The following is a 26776-nucleotide window of genomic DNA, read 5'->3' on the forward strand; positions in this document are numbered from 1 at the left end:
GTGTTGTTGTTGTAGGGGGCGGGGTTGGGAGCAGGTGTTGGTGTTGTTGTTGTAGGGGGCGGGGTTGGGAGCAGCTGTTGGTGTTGTTGTAGGGGCGGGGTTGGGAGCAGGTGTTGGTGTTGTTGTTGTAGGGGGCGGGGTTGGAAGCAGGTGTTGGTGTTGTTGTAGGGGCGGGGCTGGGAGCAGGTTTTGGTGTCGTAGTTGTAGGGGGCGGGGCTGGGAGCAGGTGTTGTTGTTGTAGGGGGCGGGGCTGGGAGCAGGTGTTGGTGTTGTTGTTGTAGGGGGCGGGGCTGGGAGCTGGTGTTGTTGTTGTAGAGGGCGGGGCTGGGAGCAGGTGTTGGTGTTGTTGTTGCCGCGCGGTTTCCGGTTCCGGGAAGATGGCGGAGTATGGAGGGGTGTCGCGCGGGGCTCTGCGGCTGAAAGGAGTTTCTGATTTCGGAGCAAAAAAGTGAGAACCGGGGCTGGGTGAGGAGGAGTGAGACCGGCCCGGGGTGGGAGCCCCCGGCCCAGGATCAGGGCCTAGCCCAGACCGGGGCCTCTGAACCAGGCACTCAGCGCTGAGGGAGCGCCGCACTGTCGGTGGGTGGGGGGGGTGTCAGCGCTGAGGGAGTGGTGCATGTCTTAGAATGTGTCTTTCAAATTAGAACATCACATTGCCTTCAGTACAGAAGAGACCATTCGACCCATTGACTCAGCACTGACTCTCTGATAGCATCTTATCCTGGCTCATCCCATGCCCCATTCTCTTAACCTCACATATTTACACAGCTAATCTCCCTAATTTACACATCTTGGGACACAAGGGTACAATCCAATCCACCCACACATTTCAAACACTGCTGTGCTCCCTCAATGCTGCAGTCAGAGTCAGCTTGATTTTTGTGCTGGGGGCTGTGAGTGAGGTCGTTGAGTGCACCTCATTATGGCACAGCAGCAGGTGGCCATTTGGTCTATTGAATGTATGCTGACTTTCTGCAAAAAAATTCTGTCACTCCCATTCCTCTGCTGACTCCCCCTCACTCTTCAAATCTGTTTCTATCAAGTGCCCATCTCATTTCTCTTTGCTGGTTGTTTCTGCTTTTTCCTCCCTCCCACGGAGTGTGCACCCCGGCAGTACCACTCATGGCAGAAGAATAGTTCTTCCTCACATCTGCTCTGCATCTCTTGCCCAAACCTTAAATCTGTGTTCCCTTGTCCTTGTACCATCAACTAATAGGAACTGATTATCCTTATCTACCTAATTATAACATAATTTTGTAAAGCCCTATCAATTCTCCCTTCATTCCACTGTTTAAGAAGGGCAACAAGGATTATCCAGGAAATTATAGGCGAGCCTTATGTCGGTGATAGGGAAATTATTGGAAAAGATCCTTAAGTATAGGATTTATTCACGTTTAGAATCAAATGAACTCACTAGTGATAGACAACATGGGTTTGTGAAGGGGAGGTTGTGCCTCACTATCTTGATCTCGGGGACATAGGTGCATAGGGAAAAGTTTAGAGGAGATGCACGGGACAAAGTTTTTTTTTACACAGACGGTGGTGAATGTCTGGAACACGCTGCTCGGGGGCAGTGTTTAAGGGGCAACTTGACAAATACATGAATAGGATGGGAATGGAAGGATATGGACTCTAAGTGCATCCGGTTTTAGTTTAGGCAGGATCATGATCGGCACAGGCTTGGAGGGCCAAAGGGCCTGTTCCTGTGCTGTACTTTTCTTTGTTCTTAGTTCAACAGCCTTTGCTCCAAGGAATCAATCCCAGCTTCTCCAACTCATCGTTGGAGCTAAAAATTCCCCTTTCCAGGAATCTCTCTGAATTATCTCCTCTTAAGGACCCTCACACCTTTCTTAAAATGTGGTTTCCAGAACTAAACACAACACTCTGATTAGGGCCTACCAAAACTTTATACAGGTTCTCCGTAACTGACCTGCTTTTGTACTCCAGTACCTGTTTATGAAGTCCAAGATTCCAGATACTTTGTTAACGATTTTCTCAATATGTTCCACCGGCTATAGAGATCTATACACATATACTCCCAGGTTCCTCTGTTCCTGCACACCCTTTAGAATTGTGCCATTTAGTCTATGTTGCTTCTTCCTATCCCTTTAACCAAAATGCATAACCTCACACGTGTCCATCTGTTGCTTGCCTGCCCATTCTGCCATTTTCACCTCCTGATGTTGATTCATTTCATTCTCATGTTTACCACACCTCCAATTTTGGTATCATCAGCATTTTTGAAATTCTACTCAGTGTTCCAAGATCGGAGTCATTTATATATTTCAGAAAAGGCACTGATTCCAGCACTGAGTCATTGAGGTTTACAGCATAGAAACAAGCCCTTTGGCCCAACTTGTCCATGCTGCCCAGTTTTAATACTAAACTATTCCCAGTTGCCCATAACACTCTATACCCGTCTTACCCATGTAACTGTATAAATGCTTTTTAAAAGACAAAATTTTACCTGCCTACTACTATCTGGCAGCTCATTCCAGACACCTACCACTTACTATGTGAAAATATTTTCCCTCTGGACCCTTTTGTATCTCTCCCCTCTCACCTTAAATCTATACCCCCGAGTTTTAGACTCCCCTACCTTTGGGAAAAGATCTACCTTATCTATGCCCCTTATTATTTTATAGACATCTATAAGATCACCCCTCAGCCTCCTACGCTCCAGGGAAAAAAGTCGTCGTTTATCCAGCCTCCTCTTATAACTCAAACTATCAAGTCCCAGTAGCATCCTAGTAAATCTTTTCTCCATTCTTTCTAATTTAATAATATCCTTTCTATAAGAGGGTGACCAGAATTGCACAGAGTATTCCAAATGTGGCCTTACCAATGTCTTGTACAACTTCAACAAGATGTCCCAACTCTTGTGTTCAGTGTTCTGACTAATGAAACCCAGCATGCCGAATGCCTTCTTCACCATCCTGTCCACCTGTCAATCCACTTTCAAGGAGCTATGAACCTGTATCTCCAGATCCCTTTGCTCTATAACTCTCCCCAACGCCCTACTATTAACTGAGTAAGTCCTGCCCTACTTCGATCTACCAAAATACATCACATTGCATTTATCTAAATTAAACTCCATCTGCCACTCATCAGCCCATTGGCCCAATTAATCAAGATCCTGTTGCAATCCCAGATAACTTTCTTCACTGTCCACTATGCCACCAATCTTAGTGTCATCTGCAAACTTACTAACCATGCCTCCTATATTCTCATCCAAATCATAAATATAAATGATAAATAACAGAGGATCCTGCACTGATCCCTGAGGCACACTACTGGTCACAGACCTCCAGTTTGAAAAACCACCCTCTACAACCACCCTGTCTTCTGTCAGCCAGTTTAGTATCCATTTGCTACCTCACCCTGGATCCAGTGAGATTTAGCCTTATGCAGTAACCTTCCATATGGTACCTTGTCAAAGGCCTTGCTCAAGTCCATGTGAACAACATTAACTGCACTGCCCTGATCTACCTTCTTCGTTACCCCTTCAAAAAACTCAATCAAATTTGTGAGATAGGATTTTCCATTCACAGAGCCATGCTGACTGTCCTTAATCAGTCCTTGTGTCTCTAAATGCCTGTAGAGCCTGTCTCTCGGAATTCCTTCCAACAACTTGCTCACTGGCCTGTAGTTCCCAGGCTTTTTTATGCAGCCCTTTTTAAACAAAGGCACAACATTTGTCACCCTCCAATCTCACCTCACCTGTGGCTGTCCATGATTCAAATATCTCTGCCAGGGGGCCTGCAGTTTCCTCCCTAGCCTCCCACAGCGTCCTGGGATGCACTTCATTTCGTCCCAGGGATTTATCTACCTTGATGCGCTTTAAGACTTCCAGCGCCACCACCTTTGTAATATATACACTCCTCAAGACATCACTATTTATTTCCCCAAGTTCTCTAACATCCATATCTTTCTCAACAGTAAATACTGATGAGAAATATTCATTTAAGATCTCACCCATTTCTTGTAGATCCGCACATAGATGACCTTGTTGATCCTTAAGCGGCCCTACTCTGTCCCTTGACACTCTTTTGCCCTTCATGTATTTGTAGAAGCCCTTTGGATTCTCCTTTGCCTTATCTGCCAAAACAATCTCGTGTTCCCTTTTTGCTCTCCTGATTTCTCTCTTAACTCTACTCCTAACCTTTTATACTCTTCAAGGGGTCTACTTGATCCCAGCTGTCTATGCATGCCATGTACCTCCTCCTTTTAATCCAAGGTCTCAATATCCCAAATCATCCAGGGATACCAGCCTTGCCCTTTGCTCTAAGAATGTGCTTATCTGAATCCTGGTTAACACACTTGTGAAAGCCTGCCACGTATCAGCCATTCCTTTGTCTGCCAAAAGACTCCCCCATCAACTTTTGAAAGTTCCTGTTTAATACCATCAAAATTGGCCTTGTCCCAATTTAGAATTCTAATTTTTGGACCAGACCTATCATTCTCCATAGCTATCTTAAAACTAATGGAATTATGGTCACTGGTCCCAAGGTCTTCTGTCACCTGCCTTTCCCTATTTCCCAAGAGGAGGTCAAGTTTTGCCCCCTCTCTTGTCAGGCCATCCACATACTGAATGAGAAATTCCTCTTGAATATACTCAACAAATTTCTCTCTATCCAAGCCACAAATGCTATCGCTTTCCCAATCATGTTGGGAAGGTTAAATCCCCCTACTATTACCACCCTATTTTTCTTGGTGCTATCTGAAATCTCCTTACATATTTGCTCCTCAATTTACCACTGGCTATTTGGGGGCCTATAGTACAACCCTATCAAAGTGATTTCCTTCTTATTTCTCAGTTGTACCCATATAGACTCAGTGGGCAAACCCTCAGAAATATCCCTTCTCTTTACTGTTGTGATGTTTTCCCTAATCAAGAGTGCAAATTCCCCCTCCTCTCTTAGCTCCTTTCCTATAGCATCTGTACTCGATATGTTCCACTGCCTACAGAGATCTATACACATATACTCCCAGGTTCCTCTGTTCCTGCACACTCTTTAGAATTGTGCCATTTAGTCTATGTTGCCTCTTCCTATCCCGTTAGCCAAAATGCATAACCTCACACTTCTCCATCTGTTGCTTGCCTGCCCATTCTGCCATTTTCACCTCCTGATGTAGTTGATTCATTTCATTCTCATGTTTACCACACCTCCAAGTTTGGTATCATCAGCATTTTTGAAATTCTACTCAGTGTTCCAAGATTGGAATCATTTATATATTTCAGAAAAGGCACTGATTCCAGCACTCAGTCATTGAGGTTTACAGCATAGAAACAAGCCCTTTGGCCCAACTTGTCCATGCTGCCCAGTTTTTACTATTAAACTATTCCCAGTTGCCCATATCCCTCTATACCCGTCTTACCCACGTAACTGTATAAATGCTTTTTAAAAGACAAAATTTTACCTGCCTACTACTATCTCTGGCAGCTCATTCCAGACACTCACCACTCACTATGTGAAAATATTTCCCCTCTGGACCCTTTTGTCTCTCTCCCGTCTCACCTTAAACCTATGCCCCTGAGTTTTAGACTCCTCTACCTTTGGGAAAAGATCTACCTTATCTATGCCCCTTATTATTTTATAGACCTCTATAAGATCACCCCTAAGCCTCCTACGCTCCAGGGGAAAATGTTTATCCAGCCTCTTCTTATAACTCCCTTAACCATGTTTCAGTAATAGCTATAATATCCCAGTTCTATGTACCCATCTATGCCCTGGCTTGCCCATCAGGCCCCTTGCATTGAAGTAAATGCAGTTTAATCTGGACCTCCCTTGCTCTCTGCTCTGTTTTTGCCTGATCTGTCTGGTACTAGGATTACTGCTTTTACTGTTTAATGTGCTCTCTTTAACTTCTCTTCTGTCTCCCTACTGCTTTGGATCCCATCCCCTGGCCAAACTAGTTTAAACCCTCCCGAGTGGTTCCAGCAAATCTCCCCACCAGGATATTCGTCCCCCTGCAGTTCAGATGTAACCCGTCTCTCTGGAACAGAAGAGATCCCAATGGTCCACAAATCTGAATCCCTGCCCCGTGCGCCAGCTGTCAAGCCATGCACTCGTCTGCCTAATCTTCCTATTCCTACTCTCACTAGCATGTGGCACCAGCAATAGTCCCGAAATTACTACCTTTTGAGGTCCTGCACTTCAGCCTTCTGCCTAACTCTATATTCATACTTCAGGATCCTTTTCCTATCTATGTCATTGGTACCAATGTGTACAACGACCTCTGGTGCTCACCCTCCCCCTTAAGAATGTCCTACAACCACTAAGAGACATCCTTGACCCTGGCACCAGTGAGGTAACACACCATTCTGGAGTCTCAATCGCAGCTACAGAAACGCCTGTCTGTGCCTCACTGTGAGTCCCCTATTACCACTGCTCACAGACCAAAATCTGCCCCATAGTGTTTTGCCCTCTCACTTCTCTGAATTGTGTAAGTATTATTACTGAGATTTTATAAAGACAGATGTGGGATTCTGTCTGTTTGTCTAAGTATTGAATTGCTGGTTGTGAGACTGACAAATTCGGAGTTCCAATTATTTCAAAATTGTTTACACTATTCCCAAAATACACCTTCTGGATACTGTGTCTGTACGAGAACTCATGGAGTAGTGAGAGAACCATGGGTGCACGTTCAGGAGCTGAGGCTATATTCTCTTGCTGTATGCTTTAAATTAAGTTTTTACCTTCATCCTTTCTGGAATGTTTGTGTCTGTCTCTGCAGCTTAGCCTGAAGGGTGAAGCCTCTTTCCTCCCTCTCTTCTCCCTCCCTACCCACCTCCGCTCCACAGATGTGTGGGTTAGGTGGATTAGCCAAGTTAAATTGCCCCTTAGTGTCAAGGGATTAGCAGCGTGTTATGGGCATGAGGCCTGGGTGGGATTGTGGTCGGTGCAGACTCAATGGCTTTATGATTGTATTCTATGATTATTATCCCAGTTCTCCGCTGATGGGTTCACGTTTTTTCCCCCCCACAGTCTCAGCTCGCCTCCTCACCCCCCCCCCCCCAAGTCTCAGCTCACCTTGCCTCCCCCCGCCCCCAGTCTCAGCTTGCCTCCCCCCCAAGTCTCAGCTTGCCTCCCCCCACCCAGTCTCAGCTCTTCAAGACAAGTGCTAAAATTCAGATCCTTTGTATTTTTCTGAAAAAGGAAGAAAAAGAAGAATAAAGAAAGTAAGAAAATCCTGGAGCAGATCACCTCAAATCAGAAGCAGCATACAGCGAGTGAGGAGGCTGGAGAGCATAAGAGAGTGCCTGTGGACAAAAGAACTCCAGCACAGAAGGCATTTGATAAGATGCAGGAGAAGCGGGTGAGCTGCTACATACTGCGAGTATCATAAAGTTCCTAGCCAGAGATTTCTAAGTGTAAAGCTGGTCAGTCTGTGTTTGTAAAGAGTTAATGTTTTGGGTGTGGGGCCCCTCTAAAGAGACCTAAAGATGCAGCGTAATGGTGAAGGAAAGACATTGGGTAGAATTCTCTCAAATATGTCCATGGAATCTACCCCATCCCCTTCCTCCAGTGCCACTGTGCTCCTCATGTTGACCAGGTTGGTGATCTGCTGGTAGTAATGCTGTAGTGAGTATTTGGAGCAGTGGGTGAGGTACCCAGGATCCTGTCTTAAACTGGGTCTAACAGGTATAATGTGAAAGGCAGTGTAATTCCTGAGCTTTTAACCATCCTTGTATAGAGCATGTTTCTGATCCCTGAGGTAAACAGTCCGTTAGATAAGATTTGATTTGATTTATTATTGTCACGTGTTAGCAAACAGTGAGAAGCATTGTTTCTTATGTGCTACACAGACAAAGCATGCCATTCATAGAGAGGGAAAGGAGAGAGTGCAGAACGTAGTGTTACAATCATAGCTAGGGTGTAGAGAAAGATCAACTTAATGCAAGGTCGGTCCATTCATGTGTCTGTTGGCAGCAGGGAAGAAGCAGTTCTTGAGTCAGTTGGTATGCAACCTCAGAAGAAGAAGGAACCGAGAATGTCCAGGCAGTATGGGGTCCTTAATTATGCTGACTACATTGCCGAGGCAACGGGAAGTGTAGACAGAGTCAGTGGATGGGAGGCTGGTTTGCATGATGGATGATTAGTCTCTACTAAAGGAACACACTAGTGTACTACTTTTGAGCTAAGCACAACTTTTACCTGAGGTCTCTGAGCTCACCACAGTCAGATTGCCAAGGCCCTGATCAGCCTGGGGGCTCCAAAAGATTAGCAAAATTCTGCAGGTCCTGGAAATGTGAAACAAAACCAGAAAATGCCAGAAATACTCAGTTAACCAGCCCGTATCTGTGGAGAGGACAGATTCATTGATGTGTTAGCTCTGCACCCTCAGTTAGAATGGGAAGAAATTGTGGAAGAATGACACTTAAAAAGGAACAGAACAAGGGTAAGGGGAGATGTCATTCTCCCCCTCTGTCTTGTGCATGTGCTCACTCATAAAATGGAGAATAAGGAACGGTTAGGATGATGTGAGAAATGCTGCCATTTCATTGTTTGCTGTTCTCTACTAAAGTACTTTCCAGGTCCTCTATCTGTCTCACCTCCCTCCCCTGGCCTTTGTTTTAGTTTTTTTTTCCAATGCTGCCCGTAACTCAAAGCTACGACTTCCCTTACCTTTGTAGAGAACGCAGTCCAGTCCTCCTCACTTTCTTCCTGCTCTTTAATTTCTTGCAGCAAATTGAAAGAATTCTGAAGAAGGCATCAAAAACTCACAAGCAGAGCGTGGAGGTAAGGTGTTCATCTTCTTTGGCTTAAATGTAATACCTTATTGATATTTAAAATTTGTCAGAAACCTTATAAAGACAAAACTAATTCTGACTGATCATCTCCAACAAGAGAAGAATCTTTTCTGAGTTTAGGAATGGGAAATTAAGCAGAGCAAATAAAAGAAGTAAGGATGGAGGTGCATCTAGATAATAATAATCACAGCGGTAAAAGGGTTAAAATACTAATAACATAGAACATTACAGCGCAGTACAGACCCTTCGGCCCTCAATGTTGCACCGACTAGTGGAACGAATCTAATGACCCTCTAACCTAAGCTATTCCAATGTTATCCATATGCCTATCCACTGACCATTTGAATGTCCTTAAAGTTGGCGAGTCCACAACTGCTGCAGGCAGGGCATTCCACGCCCTTATTACCGTCTGAGTAACGAACCTACCTCTGACATCCGTCCTATATTTATCACCCCTCAATTTAAAGCTATGTCCCCTTGTGTTAGCCATCACCATCCGAGGAAAAAGGCTCTCACTGTCCACCCTATCTAATCCTCTGATCATCTTGTATGCCTCAATTAGGTCACCTCTTAACCTTCTTCTTTCTAACGAAAACAACCTCAAGTCCCTCAGCCTTTCCTCGTAAGACCTTCCCACCATACCAGGCAACATCCTGGTAAACCTCCTCTGGACCCTTTCCAGTGCTTCCACATCTTTCTTATAATGCGGTGACCAGAACTGTACGCAATACTCCAAGTGCGGCCGCACCAGAGTTTTGTGCAGTTGCAACATGATCTCACGGCTCCAAAATTCAATCCCTCTACCAATAAAAGCTAACACACCGTACGCCTTCTTAACAACCTTATCAACTTTCAGGGATCTATGCACATGTACACCGAGATCTCTCTGCTTGTAAGAACATAAGAAATAGGAGCAGGAGTAGGCCATCTAGCCCTTCGAGCCTGCCCCGCCATTCAATAAGATCATGGCTGATCTGCCGTGGCTCAGTTCCACATTCCCGCCCTCTCCCCATAACCCTTAATCCCCTCTCTTATCAAAAACCCATCAACCCGTGTCTTAAAAATATTTAGCAAGACAGCCTCCACCACTTCAACGGGCAGAGAATTCCAGAGATTCACCACCCTTTGAGTGAAGAAGTTCCTCCTCAACTCCGTTCTAAACCGCCCCCCCTTTATCTTGAGGCTGTGCCCCCTAGTCCTACTGTCCTTTCTGAGCGGGAAGAGTCTCTCCACCTCTATCCTATCCATCCCATTCATCATCTTATATGTCTCAATGAGATCTCCCCTCATTCTTCTAAACTCTAACGAGTACAAGCCTAGTTTATTCAGCCTCTCCTCATAGCTCAACCCCCTCAACTCCGGCATCAGCCTAGTAAACCTCCTCTGCACTCCCTCCAAGGCCAAAATATCCTTGCGTAAGTACGGCGCCCAAAACTGCACACAGTACTCCAGCTGCGGCCTCACCAATGCCCTATATAGCCGCAGCAAGACCTCCCTACTTTTATATTCAATCCCCCTCGCTATGAAGGCCAGCATCCCATTCGCCTTCCTGACCACCTGCTGCACCTGCAGGCTGGGTTTTTGCGACTCATGCACAAGGACCCCGAGGTCCCTCTGCTCCGACGCCTGCTGCAGTTTTTCGCCACATAAGTAATAATCCTTCCTACCATTATTCCTACCAAAGTGGACCACCTCGCACTTGCCAACATTAAATTCCATTTGCCTCCACACTACCAAGAGTCCTTCCATTAGCCCAATACTCTGTAATCCTGTTACTCTTTCCAAAGTGAATCACCTCACACTTTTCCGCATTAAACTCCATTAGCCAAACAGGCTAAGTAGCTTATCCCTGTGCTGTAACAATTCTACGGAGGGAAAAGACCTAAATAATACATTGATAAAAGCTAACTTTGAGGGAGGAATAAACTAGAAAATAAATCAACAGAGAGAACAGCAGTCAGAGATATTAAAAAGGGGGAAAATAATTCCACTAAAAAAAAGGTGAGACACACCAAGAATGAATCGAGAGAAGTTCAGAGCTGAAATTAAAGGAAGAAAGCATGAGTTGCAAAAGACTAGCATGTAGGTATGGCAAGTAATCAGGAAGGCAAATTTTGGCATTTATTGCTAAAGGAATGGAATATAAAAGTAGTGAAGTGTTGCTGCTCCTGTACAAAGCATCGTGAGACTGGACTGAGAACATTGTGTACAGTTTTGGTCCCCTTATTTGAGGAGGGATGTAGTTGCATTGGAGGTGGTTTGACTTATGAAGAGAGATTGGGCAGTTTAGGCCAATAGTCCCTAGAGCTCCGAAGAATGAGAGGGGATCTAATAGAAGTGTACAAGATGAGGAGGTGAGTGGAATCGGTGGTGGTGGAGGCAAATTCAAAAGGGCCTTTTAAGAGACTTCTGTATGAGTACATGGGATTTAATAGGATTGAGGGTTATAGGTAAGCCTAGTAGGTAGTGATATGATCTGCGCACTTGTGGGCCGAAGGGCCTGTTTGTGCTGTAGATTTTCTATGATTCTATTATAAGGGGGATTGACAATGTAAATGTGATGAAGGTATTTCCTCTTATAGAGCAATCCAGAACAAGAGGTCATACATTTAGGGTAAGGAGTAGCAGATTTAAAACAGGGATAAGGAGAACTTAACTCTCTCGAAGGGTCTGTGGAATTTGCTACCCCAGAACATGGTGGCTACCAGGACATTGAGTAAAGTTAAGGAAGAGGCGGACAGATCCTTAATTGGTAAGGGTTTGAAGGGCTATGGTGAATGGGCAAGAAAGTGGAATTGAGGCAAAGATGAGATCAGCCGTGATCGAATTGCATGGAGGAATAATAAAATTAAATGAAGCTATACGAAAAGGAAATAGAAAAATATTCCACAGACATATTAGCTAATGAAACATTAGGATCAGATGTGTCACAATCTATGAGCGAAGACATGACTGTGACATTACAACGGCAGAACATTTGAGTAATTACTTTGCTTTGGTGTTAAAAGAAGAGATCATAGAAGACAGAGATACGGAAAGGAGGGAGATGGATGATAAACTAATCAGGTTTATGAGGAGGCCTGTGGACACCATAATGCCACTGGGCTGAATGGCCTGTTTCTGTGCTGTATACTGTTTATATTCTTACTCGGTTTTGCTGTGCAGTTGGTTGCAGTGTCTGATTTCTACCCTTGGGTGGCACTGTGCTCCCCAATGTCTGCGAATAGCATCAGCCAACCCTTGATCATGGGGTGGTTACAGCCCCACACTGTGTTGTGGCTGCGATAGTACACCTCAGAACCCTCCCGCATTATCCAGTCCCTGACTGGTACACGGAGCTAAATCAAACACCCGGCTGCGTTCTCCAGTCAGCCACAAAGAACTAAACAATGAACATAAAGGCAGACAGGAAATGATCTTTCAGGGATGTGACCATCAACCTACTCCTCCCTCACTCAGTTTTCCAAAGAGAGAGAAACAGCCGCTGTCTGTTAAACCCGTGAAAGATACAGAGTCTGTCAGAAAATTGGACATTTTGGGTGTACTTTTCATCAAAACATTCACCCACAAAACCTGTGACTTTGGGAAGTTGCCCTGTGTGAGGGGCTGGTTTATACACAATGCCTCCCAGTATCAAGATGATATTGTGAGGTGTCTGAACTTCAGCCTTTCTCTGACTCATATTTCTGAGAAACTCGTTTGAGAGCTAAATGGCACATGGAGCATTTTTGAATTGGCTATTTAAAAAAAAATTGAGATATGGGAGTCGCTGACAAGGCCCTAATCTATTGTCTGTTCTAATTGCCCTAGTTAAGGTTTCAATTGGCCATTTTATGGAACTGAAGCTCAGTGGTTAGTACTGCTGCCTCACAGCACCAGGGACCCGGATTCTATTCCAGCCTTGTCTGTGTGGAGTTTGCACCTTCTCCCTGTGTGGGTGTGGGTTTCCTCTGGGTGCTCCGGTTTCCTTGTACAGTCCAAAGATGTGTGGGGTTAGGTGCTAAATTGCCTCTTAGTGTCCAAAACTCTGTAGGTTGGGTGGATTAGCCATAGTAAATGAGCAGGGTTACAGGGATAGGGCAGGGGACTGGGCCTGAGTTACATGTACTTCTGGAGATTCAGTGCAGACTTGATGCACCAAATGGCCTCCCCCTGCATTGTTGGGAGTCTGTGGTTCAATGCTGCAATTGCTGTGCTGAAGATACGCCTATAGTGTTAAGTATAGAACCCTACAGTGCAGAAAGAGGCCCTTCGGCCCATTGAGTCTGCACCGAACACAATCCCACCCAGGCCCTACCCCCATATCCTAACATATTACACCCACTAATCCCTCTAACCTATGCATCCCTGGACACTAAGGGGCAATCTCTTAGCGTGGCCAATCGACCTGTTATGGAGGGAGTTGGAGAATTTGAACTCGGTGATAATGAAAGAAAAGCTTCATCTCGAGGTGATACTGCTGTAGGAGGGCAGCTCAGAGGTGATGGTTCAAATTAGTTTAAGTTAGTGGCAAAGCGTCAGCTTGGAGAAAGGCTGCCAATCCCTTCAAAGAAGAGTTGATTTTTTTCTGCTAAATTGTTGCTTCCTCATTCCCAAAATGAAATCTCATTCAATCTTATTTTGAACAATTTGTTTCTGCTGATTAATTGTTCAGAGCTTTTCATTTTTGGAGCTGTGAGGAAGCAAATTGTTGATAGGAAGTTAACTTAGTATGACATTGTCTTCATGTCATTTATGCAATGTGCATATTTAGCACCATGCCACAGTGTATTTTGTGTTGAGCTGCTATTGTGAATGAAAATCAGCTGCAGTGGTGTCACACACAACCCAGCCCAGGGGGATCTGTAGAAATCTGTGTCCCAAAGTATCTAATAAAGATGAGAGAATGTTGTTTTGAATGAAGAGTACTGTTGTATATTAATAAAGTGACCTTCAAGAGCTCTGGGTCTGGGTGAACCAGTCCAGCTGGGAGCTCTGGGTCTGGGTGAAGCAGTCCAGGTGGGAGCTCTGGGTCTGGGTGAACCAGTCCAGGTGGGAGCTCTGGGTCTGGGTGAACCAGTCCAGGTGGGAGCTCTGGGTCTGGGTGAAGCAGTCCAGGTGGGAGCTCTGGGTCTGGGTGAAGCAGTCCAGGTGGGAGCTCTGGGTCTGGGTGAAGCAGTCCAGGTGGGAGCTCTGGGTCTGGGTGAAGCAGTTCAGATGGGAGCTCTGGGTCTGGGTGAAGCAGTCCAGGTGGGAGCTCTGGGTCTGGGTGAAGCAGTCAAGGTGGGAGCTCTGGATCTGGGTGAACCAGTCCAGGTGGGAGCTCTGGGTCTGGGTGAACCAGTCCAGGTGGGAGCTCTGGGTCTGGGTGAACCAGTCCAGGTGGGAGCTCTGGGTCTGGGTGAACCAGTCCAGGTGGGAGCTCTGGGTCTGGGTGAAGCAGTCCAGGTGAGAGCTCTGGGTCTGAGTGAAGCAGTCCAGGTGGGAGCTCTGGGTCTGGGTGAACCAGTCCAGGTGGGAGCTCTGGGTCTGGGTGAAGCAGTCCAGGTGAGAGCTCTGGGTCTGGGTGAACCAGTCCAGGTGGGAGCTCTGGGTCTGGGTGAACCAGTCCAGATGGGAGCTCTGGGTCTGGGTGAACCAGTCCAGATGGGAGCTCTGGGTCTGGGTGAACCAGTCCAGATGGGAGCTCTGGGTCTGGGTGAAGCAGTCCAGATGAGAGTTTGCACTGTCTGCTGCTCCATGAGACTCTTGTGCTCCAAGTATGCCCAAACTTTACTCCATTCCCAGTCATGGGCTGGTGCACAAGGTACTAAATTGTGAGTGCATCTGTCGTGAACAATGTGATTTTGGACGAAGATTTGGCATGTGGCAATCTTCAGAGGCACCTTTCTGAAGAAGGCTAGGCATTCTGTGTGTAGTGCCAGCAGTGTTCCATCAGTACTGACATCACTTTTCTCTCTGTACCTGAGTCTCCGCACAAGCACAGCCAAACTTTGAGGTTGGTCCCTTTGGACACCGGATAGTTTGTTACCCGGAACGCTGACGTGTAACTTTGCTTTCCCTGCAGGAGTTTAACCGACACCTGGATACGCTGACAGAACATTACGACATTCCCAAAGTCAGCTGGACCAAATGAGGAGATGGAGGGAGCTTTTGTACATCGTTTTGTTGGGAATTTAACTTTTATTTTCTGTATTCTTTGCACCTGCAGTAAAGTAAGATAAACTTGATCTCTGTCTGTGAGGAAGAGGCCTGAAGGCTGCTGCTGAATCTGTCGACATTTTGTACCAGTTAATGAATATCTTTTCTCTGGTTAACTGGCTCTTGTTTGTTCCCTGAACTAGAAAAGTGATGTCAGCTATGCAAAACCAATTGCTGATCATCTCTATTCACGTGAGTGAGATATTTGCCTGGGAATGATGAGTGGAATAGGCTGTGGCAGAGTTAATTTGTTTATTTCTAACGTGCATAATTGTAGGTCTTTTTCCAGATATGTATCACAACATTGAGACATGAAGCTAGCCAGCCTGCTGGTCCTTGCAGAAGTAGAAGGCACAATATTTAACACAACATTCAAGAGACTCTCTTGTGGGGTGGCATGGTGGCACAGTGGTTAGTGTTACTGCCTCACAGAGCCAGGGACCGAGGTTCAATTCTGATCTCGGTTGCTGTCTGTGTGGAATTTGCACATTCTCCCCGTGTCTGTGTGGGTTTCCTCCAGGTGCTCCGGTTTCCCCCCTCAGTGCAAAGATGTGCAGGTTAGGTTGATTGGCCATGCTAAATTGACTGTAGTGTCAGGGGATTAGCAGGGTAAATATGTGGGTTACGGGAATTGGGCTAAGGTGCGATTGTGATTGTTGCAGACTCAATGGGCCGAATGGCCGCCTTCTGTACTGTAGGAATTCTATGATATCCATCTGTGCATAGCCAACAGCTGAATTTATTTGGGATTCCACATGAGGATTTGCAAAGGAGCATGCTTGACGTACTTTCTATTGTTGAGAGTGGAGTCTGACCAAATGAGTTTCGGAGTACCATCACAAGCATGTAAGTTATACCAACCAGAACGTGGAGGAATCTAAAAGCGTCTTTGTATGTTAGTCAATGATTTGATCTTTCTGTTCTCGGGAGTAGAAACTTCAAGTCACAATGCTGATACGTACAGTCAGTTCAGTTGAGCTCTTGTCTGAGCCAGGTTAACCGATATACCCTGCTGGCTGTGACTTCTTCATTGCTACCTTCCTTCTGTTGGTTGAGACCGGCACAAGGCAAAATAAAATCTTTGAATACACCCCACGGCAGAAATATTTGTGCTTCATTCAAAACAGAGTGCAACCTAGGACTAAGTTTTGCACGCACCGCCATCACTTGACAATCTCTGGTATCTCGCTCTTTATAACTTATGATTGAGGATCAGTTTGTCACGACCCAAAAAGGAATGAAAAATGTTAGAACGCAACGGGAGAGAAATTGCAAATACCTGTGATTGATGCTCTGAAAATTCAGAATCCTGGTGTGAGGTGTGCATTTCTCAATGCTGTTCAAGTGGGTAAATCCTTCCTGCTGGCAGCCCTATGTTAACTTAATGAACCTGTGCTGATAAATTATCACACTGGCTGAAATCACTGAGCTTGGAACAAAATCTGCCCATAACCAGCAAGAGAAAACTTGCTTTCACCTAACTTTGCAATCAACTTTTGGCAAATATGGAAGCTGATTTGTGGGGAGCTGGTACCCACAAAATGTCATGAGATAAATGACTAGGTCATCCTTTCTTGAAGCTGGTTGAGGGATAAATGTTGGGCAGTACGTGGGGGAGATCTGTCCTTTGAACAGCACCATTCGGCATTTATATCTACTAGGAAAATTGATCATTAATTTAAAGTCTCATCCCAAAGCTGGCACTAGTCCCTCAGCCTCCCATCCACTGACTTTATCTACACTTCCCGCTGCCTTGGCAAAGCAGCCAGCATAATTAAGGACCCCATGCATCATTTTCTCCTCTACCTTCTAGCGGGAAAAAGATACAAGAGTCTGAGGTCACGTACCAACTGACTCAACAATTGCTTCTTCCCTGCTGCCATCAAGACTTTCGAATGGACCTACCTCGTATTAAGTTGATCTTTCTCTACACTCTAGCTATGACTGTAACACTACATTCTGCACTCTCCTCTATGTATGCTTCAGTATGCTTTCTGTTTCGCATGCAAGAAACAATACTTTTCACTGTTTTCTAATACATGCGATAATAAATCAAAAATCAGGACAGCACTAAAGCCTCAACTGAGGTTTTATACTCAAGTCACAGAGTAGGGTTTGAACTCTTCTGATTCTGAGGCAGAAGTGCTGTCAGTCAGCTAGGCTGGTACTCTGGCTATTGGAATCACAGTAATACCCATGTCCATTAATACTGCACAAAAGTACAATGACATTTTTCCAAACATTGCCCGAAGGTGCGAACAAATCAAATATGATTTATGTCCAACTTAAAGGCACACCACAGTCTGGAAGCACTTTTAATTTACATCAATTCTATCTCCTACCCTTAGAGAAGGAAATAAACCTGGACATGGATCTTTTCACAATGATGGCCAAGTTTATCACTGCAATGGACATCTGGGAGCAGAGCTCATCTCAAAATGCCTTTCAGCCAATGGCAACCTTGTGATGTGTCGTCAGTGTTGTAATGTTGGAAAACACGGGTAAGAAGTTTGACAACACCAGGTTTTAAGTCCAACTGATTTATTTGATAGTGAACTCGCAAGCTTTCGGGCTTTGCCCCTTCATCAGGCGAATGGAGAGTTATATGCTCTGTCTGAGGCCAGAACACTCCATTTGCCTGATGAAGGGGCAAACCCTGAAAGCTTGTGAGTTTACTATCAAATAAATCGGTTGGACTTTAAACCTGGTGTTGTCAGACTCCTTACTGTGTTTACTCCAGTCCAACGCCGGCATCTCCACATCAAAACACTGCAGTCGTAGGAAGGCCTTGGGTTTGTGGTTGTATCGTTAGACTATTAATCCAGAAACTCAGCTGATGTCCTGGGGACCCAGGTTCGAAGCCCATCGTGGCAGATGGTGGAATTTTAAAAAATAATCGGGAATTAAGAATCTACTGATGTCAATTCTTGAAAAGACCCACTTGGTTCACTAATGTCCTTTAGGGAAGGAAATCTGCCGTCCGTACCTGGTCTGGCCTATATGTGACTCCAGAGCCACAGCAATGTGGTTGACTCTCAACTGTCCTCTAAAGGCAACTAGGGATGGGCAATAAATGCTGGCCAGCCAGTGATTCCCATGTTTCAAGAATGAATTTTTAAGAAGCTGTGCACAAGCTCTCACAGTGAGATAAGTGGTGAAAGTTTTCTGTTTTTAGGTTGGTTCAGAAATGTGTTGCTCAAGACATCAGAAGAATTTTCTTTTATGGTATGGAATATTTAACGTCCAGCTGAGGGGTTAAACGGGTCCTGCACTGAAATGTTTCATCCATAAGGTTCATCCATAAGGTTCTCCTTGAGTGCTGTTCTCCTTGAGTGCTGTGCCTGATTGAGCTAAAGAGCCCAGAGTGAGACTGGAATGCACAACATTCTGATGCTCAGTTGATAAAACTATCAGGAGACGAGATTCCCCTGGTGTCACTTACTGTGTGGAGTCAGTGCAGCATTGCTGTACTATCTGAGGTACCGGCTTAGGATGGGCTGTCAAACAGCTTGTCCTCTAGGGTGGAAGTGAAAGATCTCAAGGTGCTATTCAAAGCAGGGAAGTTCTCTAGTGACTTGCTGTTGTATATTTGAGTTATTGTGTTGTTGCATGGCTACTTTAAGAGTGCAATCCTGCAATCACGCCATGACATCATTGGGTAGTTCTTTATTTTATTTATTAGTGCCACAAATAGGCTTAAAATTAACACTGCAATGAAGTTACTGTGAAAATTGAGCTATGAAGAGCGGCTGAATAGACTGGGCTTGTAATCGTTAGAGTTTAGAAGGATGAGGGGGGATCTTATTGAGACGTATAAGATGATGAAAGGGCTGGATAGGGTAGAGGTGGAGAGGTTCTTCCTGCTCAGAAAGGACAGCAGGACTAGAGGGCACAGCCTCAAGATAAGGTGGGGGGGGCAGTTTAGAAAGAGTTGAGGAGAAATTTCTTCACTCAAAGGGTGGTGAATCTCTGGAATTCTCTGCCCGTTGAAGTGGTGGAGGCTACCTCGCTAAATATATTTAAGTCACGGGTAGATAGGTTTTTGATGGACAAGGGAATTAAGGGTTATGGGGAGAAAGCGGGAAAGTGGAACTGATCCACTTCAGATCAGCCATGATCTTATTGAATGGCGGGGCAGGCTCGAAGGGCTAGATGGCCTACTCCTGCTCCTATTTCTTATGTTCTTAAATCCCCTAGTCGCCACACGTTGGATTCACTGAAGGGAGAATTTAGCATGGACAATGCATATAACCAGCACATCTTTCGGACTGTGAGAGGAAACCCACGTTGACATGGGGAGAACATGTAACCTCCACACAGTGACCCAAGCTAGGAGTCGAACCTGGGTCCCTGGAAGTTGTGAGGCAGCAGTGCTAACCACTGTACCACCATGCCACGCCAGGTTTTGCCTTAGTTAAGATCCAGCCAGTATGCAGTGAACAGCCCTTAATAAATCTATTTGTTTCCTATAAAACCCATGCGTATTCAACTCCACATTCTTTGTATCAACATCTAAAGCAGCACATTAAGCATTTATGTTTTCCTGTGTCGTGATCCAAAAGCCTGAGTGGAGTTAAGGCCACAACCAAATCAGCCATGTTCTTATTGAATGGTGGAGCAGGCTCAAGGGGCTGAATGGCCTCCTCCTGCTCCTACCTCTCCTGTTCTCATGATGTGTGCTGACAGCTTTGACTGAAGAATCGAAGACCAGGGATCACAGTCTCAGAATAAGGAGTCAGCCATTTGGCGCTGAAATGAGGAGGATTGAAGGTTCAGAAGGTTGTAAATCTGGCGCAAAGCACTGTAGACGTTCCGTCCTTGAGTATATCTAAAACACAGATGAGAAGATTCCTGGGTCCTGAAGAAATTGAGGAAATTGAAGATAATACAGGAAAGTGAATTGAGCTATAAGTTCAGCCATGATACTGAGAGGGCAGAACAGGCTCGGAGGGTTAGACAGTCTAAGTCACCTGGCTGTGACACCAATAGAAACCACATCAGAGACTGGAGCCCCCCCCAGTTCCTGGTCTGAACTAAGTCGGTTATTTTTACTTCAGTAAATAATTGAATCCTTGTTTAATTGAACAAAACTGCTCAGTTGCATCTCAGAATGCCTTAACGTCTCGTCAGCGACTCAACATCCCATTAATCTGACCTGTGATAGCATTTAGTGGAACAATTAAGATGGAAGTGGGAAGTTTACAAGTGAAGTGTAAGCAGATTTGTAACTGGCTTTGGCAAGGAATTTATTTGCTGTTATAATGTAAAGGGTGATGCCAGGTCATGGTTTGAAATACTTTGCTCGCTGAAATTTGAGTGAGACTGAGGTTTGGCTCAAGGATTTCAAGGTTTCTTCAAACAAGGGGATCTGTGCTATGGAATTTAATTTCCAACTGGAATGTTCTGGATTCTGAAGTGGCCACGCCTGCCACCATCTAGCCAATCGCCCTGAGCCAGATTATCCAAATGATATGTAAAACCTTTCACTGAGCTCAGGAGGAATTTAACTTGAATCCTGAGTCTGCAGAAGCAGGTTGTTTTTCTTGAACGTGACTTGAGGCTGCCTGCGGTGGACGCACAAGGATCCCATGGCACCACTACAAAGCAGGGAAGTTCTCCCAAGTTCTTCCCCACAGCACAGATGGAGGCCATTTGTCCCAGCATGTCGATGCTGGCCCTCTGCAAGAGCAATTTCCTCATGCCGCTCCCCCACCTTTTCCCAGTGACCCCCTGAACATTTTCTCTTTTCAGACACGCTCCAATCCAATGGATGCTTCCACTGAATATGTGGCCAAAATTCAATCTTCAATTTAAGTTTATAGTTTATTTATTAGTGTCACGAGTAGGTTTACATTAACACTGCAATCCCCTCGTCGCCACGCTCCAGCGCCTGTTCGGGTACACTGAGGGAGAATTTAGTATGGCCAATGCACCTCACCAGCACGTCTTTCAGGAAAACCGGAGCACCCGGAGGAAACCCACACAGACATGGGGAGAACATGCAGACACCCCACAGGCAGCAACTCAAGCCGGGAATGGAACCTGGACCCCTGGCGCTGTGAGGCAGCCATGCAATGCACTGTGCCACCACACTACCAGAATCTGGTCAGTTATTTATTTGGCATTTGTAAGATTGCCGACCAACTACAGTGACACTGCTTCAAATGTAACATGTTTTGGGACATTCTGATAATGGGAAATGCATTTGTCATGATGATGGAGGAAGACCCCAAATTATGTACGGACATACTGAACTTTTAAATAAGGGCTGTGTTTAAAAAATATCGACATACAAACTATTGATGGTGACAATATATAGGTAAAGTAAAGTCACCATAATCCCAGATAACCATCAGCAGTAACTGATGGCAATTTAACCTGAGGGTCACCACATCTCAGACAAGGGGCAAGATTGAGAAGGCAGGGCCCTCGTGACTAACCTCAGCCAGTACGGGAATTGAACCCACGCTGTTGGTATTGCTCCGCATCACTAACCAGCTGTCCAGCCAACTGAGCTAAACCAACTCCCGTGTAGATGTAATCGCTGATTGATTCACTGGGTCGGTGACACTCATGATGTGGAGATGCTGGAGTTGGACTGGGGTGGGCACAGTGAGAGGTCTCACAACACCAGGTTACAGTCCAACAGGTTTATTTGGTAGCACGAGCTTTTGGAGCACTGCCCCTTCATCAGTCAAAGACAGATTTGGGTTTTCTTTTCTTACTTTTGGACTTATTCTTGTTTCTAATCTGTGTGAGTGGAAATGAATGGGCTTCATCATTTTCCTCCCATTTACTAGCCTTCGATGTGTTGAGTCTGGGGCGCAATTGGTTGGCGCTTTTGGCTGTTAACCGAAAGGATGGTGGTTCGATCCCACCCAGGGATGCCGAGCGTTCACATTTGGGGAGACACGGTAGCACAGTGGGTTAGCACTGCTGCTTCACAGCTCTAGGGTCCTGGGTTCGATTCCTAGCTCAGGTCACTGTCTGTGTGGAATTTGCACATTCTCCTCATATCTGCATGGGTTTCCTCCGGGTGTTCCAGTTTCATCCCACAGTCCAAAGATGTGTGGGTTAGGTTGATTGGCCATGTTAAAATTACCCTTTAGTGTCCAGGGATGTGTAGGTTAGGAGGATTAGTGGGGAAATGTAGGGGGATAGGGCCTGGGGTGCGATTGTGGTCAGTGCAGACTCGATGGGCCAAATGGCCTCTTTCTGCACTGCACGATTCTACAGCCAATAAACTCACTCTCTCTTTAACATTGGACAGTCGGGTTAAATTGGCTCCTTTTAAAGCATAAAAATTGGGGCTGGGAAAGGGTAAGGAATCCTTTCCAAATTCATCTTCTTGTGGCAAACCGAAGGGGTTGAGTAAAAGAAAGGAAGCCAGTTCGTCTCTCCCCCCACTGCCAGGATAACAAATCGGGAAAAACTTCACCTGGGAACTGATTGTAACACATTAAAGAAATTCCTCTACTTCCAAATGTGTCAGTTGCCCACTTTCCTTCCCCCTCCCATGACCAGTTCTGCTAGGGTCACGAAGCTGAAACCTCCAGGAGATACACTGACTGATGGTCCTTCCCAACTCTGGGCACTGTTGCGGACAGGAGGGATTCTAATTTTAACAGCGCTGATTGCTCCCCTCGCCACCCATCTGCAAATGGAGAGGAGTTCTGATACCCCCCAACCCTCCGGGAGGTGCTGTAATTTCTCCAATCCCTCAGTTTTGGAGTGATCCAATTTTGATTTACAAATCCACAGGAAATTCAAGGAAGGGTAAAATCGGAGGATTAGTCTGTTCTACACACAAAGAACACGACAAACAGGCCCTTCAGCCCACAAGTTGTGCCGATCATATCCATACCTACCAGGCCTATCTATAACTCTCAATCCCATTAAATCCCATGTACTCATCCAGAAGTCTCTTAAAAGACCCCAAAGTGTTCGCTTCCACCACCACCGACGGCAGCTGATTCCACTCATTCACCACCCCCTGAGTGAAAAACTTACCCCTGACACACCCGAAAAAGATGTGGGAATGGGGTGTCAGTGTGTCACCGCCCCCCCCCAGTACACCCAGACAATGAAAGAGATACAAAACAGAGAAGACGAGAACGATTGTTTCATGTGAGTCCAGAATCAACGTTCAATGGTGCATCCTTTCAGATCCAGCAGGTTGAGAACATATGGATGTGCTAATCTTGGAGGCACTAGTACAGGCGTTCCACAGTAGGAACAGTGTAGATGGGTGATTTTAAACCTGGATAGAGCTCCAGATCGTCTCTTGCTTAGTTGATGGAGGATGGCACACAGAGCTTTACAGCTCCACATGTCAATATTACAGCTTTTTATGGAGGATGTATATTCCTTTGTCTGGATTCTTATTAATGTTTGAAACGTTAATAGTTCGAAAGAGGTTTCAGCCATTTATTCTCGCTGATTGTCTCCATTGGCCAGAGCCTGGACTTAGGAACCACAGAATAGATTCCGTAAAATCCCTACAGTGCAGAAGGAGGCCGATCGGCCCATCGAGTCTGCACCAACTCTCCGAAAGAGCCTCTTACCCAGGCCCACCCCACCACCCTATCTCCGTGACCCAATGCACTTTAACACGGCTAATAGATCTCAGTGCCTAACCTATAGATCTTTCGATCGTGGGAGCGCCCAGAGGAAACCCATGCAGACATGGGGAAAATGTGCAAACTCCACGGTTTGGAGACAAGTGGCCCAAGGCTGGAATTGAACCTGAGTCCCTGGCACTGTGGGTGCTCACCACCATGCTGCCCCTTGTAAACATAAATGAAAAGTAGGAATGCAAATAGACTTTGATCTCTGCAGTCACAAGGTCATTAGCGCATAGTGGGATGACAACTGGTCAGAATAACAGGAATGTTTGAGTCACAACCAGTCATGACCTCCATCATTTTAAACCCTTTGTCTGTTTTTTTAATGATAAATTAACATGGAGGATATATTTATACAAAATATGGAGTAAGATCTTACTCTGGGACAATATCTGAACTGCTGCCCAGCCCCTGGTCAGCTCAGAGGAACTTTAAATGTTCCACTTTATGTGGTTCAGCACAGCTGCGTACCAAGCCAGCAAGCTATTCGGCCTTGAAGTGGTCTGCTAATAATGTCAGATGACCATTAACATCATATGCAGTTGGTTTAGAGGAACAGAAGGTTGGCATGTGTAAATAACCTGCACCGTGGGCAGCACGGTGGTTAGCACTGCTCCCTCACAATGCCAGGGAACTGATTTCAATTCCACCCTTGGGTGACTGTCTGTGTGGAGTTTGCACGTTCTCCCGGTGTCTTGTGGGTTTCCGCCGGATGCTCTGATTTCCTCCCACACTTCAAAGATAGAACGTAGAACATTACAGCGCAGTTCAGGCCCTTCGGCCCTCGATGTTGCGTCGACCAGTGGAACCAATCAAATGACCTTCTAACCTAAACTATTCCAATGTTATCCATACGCCTATCCACTGACCATTTGAACGCCCTTAAAGTTGGCAAGTCCACAACTGCTGCAGGCAGGGCATTCCATGCCAAAGATGTGTGGGTTAGGAGGATTGGCCATGCCCCTTAGTGTCAGTGGAATTGGCAGGCGAAATACCTGGGGTTACGGGGATAGGGCCTGGGTGGGATTGTTGTCACTGCAGGTTTGATGGGCTGAATGGCCTCTTTCAGCACTGTCGGGGTTCTGTGGTAGTTGTTGAGCAGGTTTGGATTGCGTCTGCTGGAACTGCTGGTGTGTGAGTTTTACACTGAGGTCAAGGTAACTGTAGCAAATCTACAGCAGTTGTGCATGGTGTGTGACTCAGAGGTTTCTGTGTAGTAACTGAACCCGTATAATCTGGTTCATATACAAGTGCTGCCAGGTGGCACTAGTGACTTGAGGTTGATGGCTAGCCACAAGGGTAAAAGGTACACTGTGATCCTGTACTGCCTGTACACACTGTGATCCTGTACTGCCTGTACACACTGTGATCCTGTACTGCCTGTATACACTGTGATCCTGTACTGCCTGGACACACTGTGATCCTGTACTGCCTGTATACACTGTGATCCTGTACTGCCTGTACACACTGTAATCCTGTACTGCCTGTACACACTGTGATCCTGTACTGCCTGTACACACTGTGATCCTGTACTGCCTGTATACACTGTGATCCTGTACTACTGAGCTCAGTCCACTTGTGCCAACAACTAGTGAAGGTGGGACAATAATGATTCTAAATTACAGCATAGAGATAGAACAGTACAGCACAGTACAGGCCCTTCGGCCCTCAATGTTGTCCCGAGCTATGTCCAAACCCAAGATCAACCTATCCCCACTCCCTATCATTCTGGTGTGCTCCATGTGCCTATCCAATAACCGCTTGAAAGATCCTAAAGTGTCCGACTCCACTATCACAGCAGGCAGTGCATGGTACACCCCAGCCACTGTCTGAGTAAAGAGTCTACCTCAGACATCCCTCCTATATCTCCCACCATGAATCTTATAGTTATGCCCCCTAGTAACATCCACCTGAGGAAATAGTCTCTGCACGTCCACTCTATCAATCCCCCTCATCATCTTATAAACATCTATTAAGTCGCCTCTCATCCTCCTCCGCTCCAAAGAGAAAAGCCCCAGCTCCCTCAACCTTTCCTCATAAGACCAACCCTCCAAACCAGGCAGCATCCTGGTAAATCTCCTCTGCACTCTCTCCAATGCTTCCACATCCTTCTGATAGTGAGGTGACCAGAACTGAACACAATATTCCAAATGTGGTCTCACCAAGGTCCGGTATAGTTGCAGCATAACCCCACAGCTCTTAAACTCAAACCCCTGTTAATAAACGCTAACACACAACAAGCCTTCTTCACGGCTCTATCCACTTGAGTGGCAACCTTTAGAGATCTGTGGATATGAACCCCAAGATCTCTCTGTTCCTCCACATTCCTCAGAACCCTGCCGTTGACCCTGTAATCTGCATTCAAGTTTGTCCTACCAAAATGAATCACCTCACACTTATCAGGGCTAAACTCCATCTGCCACTTTTCGGCCCAGCTCTGCTTCTTATCAATGTCTCTTTGCAGCCTGCAAGAGCCCTTCATCTCATCCACTACTCCGCCAATCTTGGTGTCATCGGCAAATTTACTGACCCACCCTTCAGCCCCCTCTTCCAAGTCATTGATAAAAATCACAGAAAGCAGAGGACCCAGCACTGATCCCTGTGTCTGTTGTTCAATGTTTGATATTTCAGGTCAATTCTCTCATTAACAATTCTTGTGACTGTTCACATATTGATGAAACTATAGCTCTTCAAAGAAGATTTAGATCTTCTTATCTGGAGTGGATAAAATTCATCACTATCTATATTCATTTGTAAGGTCCTTATTTCCTCATTGCAACTTAATGTCCCACCTATTTGTATCATCTGTAAATCTGACAATAGAGCCTTCTATCTCTGTATCCAGGTCGTTAATATAATTTGTAAATAGCTGGGGCTCCAAGGACCAAACCCTGTGACACCCCACTAGCTACTTCTTGCCATCCAGAAAAAAACTCATTTATCCCGACTCTCTGTTTTCTGTCCATCAGCTGGTCACCTATCCAAGCTAATAAATTACCCTTAATCCCATGTGATCTAACCTTGTGAATTAACCTTTTGTGTGGCACCTTATCAAACACCTTCCGGAAGTCCAGATATATTACATCTACAGGACCCCCATTATCCACTTTGCTTGTTACATTTTCGAAGAACTCTAGCAAATTAGTCAAACTTTCATAAAACCACGCTGAGTCTGATGGATAGTTTTAACTTTCCAAATATCCTGATATTGCTTCCT

General features: G+C 45.6%; 1 protein-coding gene across 1 annotated transcript; it reads left to right on the forward strand.

Moving 5' to 3' along the window:
* Positions 1-335: 335 nt before the first annotated feature.
* Positions 336-16030, forward strand: fam32a (family with sequence similarity 32 member A). The gene is made up of 4 exons (XM_080213057.1): positions 336-448; positions 7161-7320; positions 8691-8744; positions 14802-16030. Exons 1-4 carry the CDS (start codon positions 378-380, stop codon positions 14868-14870), a joined length of 354 nt encoding a protein of 117 aa, XP_080069183.1. The 5' UTR covers positions 336-377; the 3' UTR covers positions 14871-16030.
* The last annotated feature ends 10746 nt before the right edge of the window (positions 16031-26776 follow it).

The sequence above is a fragment of the Carcharhinus amblyrhynchos genome, chromosome 26 (assembly GCF_965287045.1).
Source record: "Carcharhinus amblyrhynchos chromosome 26, sCarAmb.v2.hapA, whole genome shotgun sequence".
Classification (NCBI taxonomy): domain Eukaryota; kingdom Metazoa; phylum Chordata; class Chondrichthyes; order Carcharhiniformes; family Carcharhinidae; genus Carcharhinus; species Carcharhinus amblyrhynchos.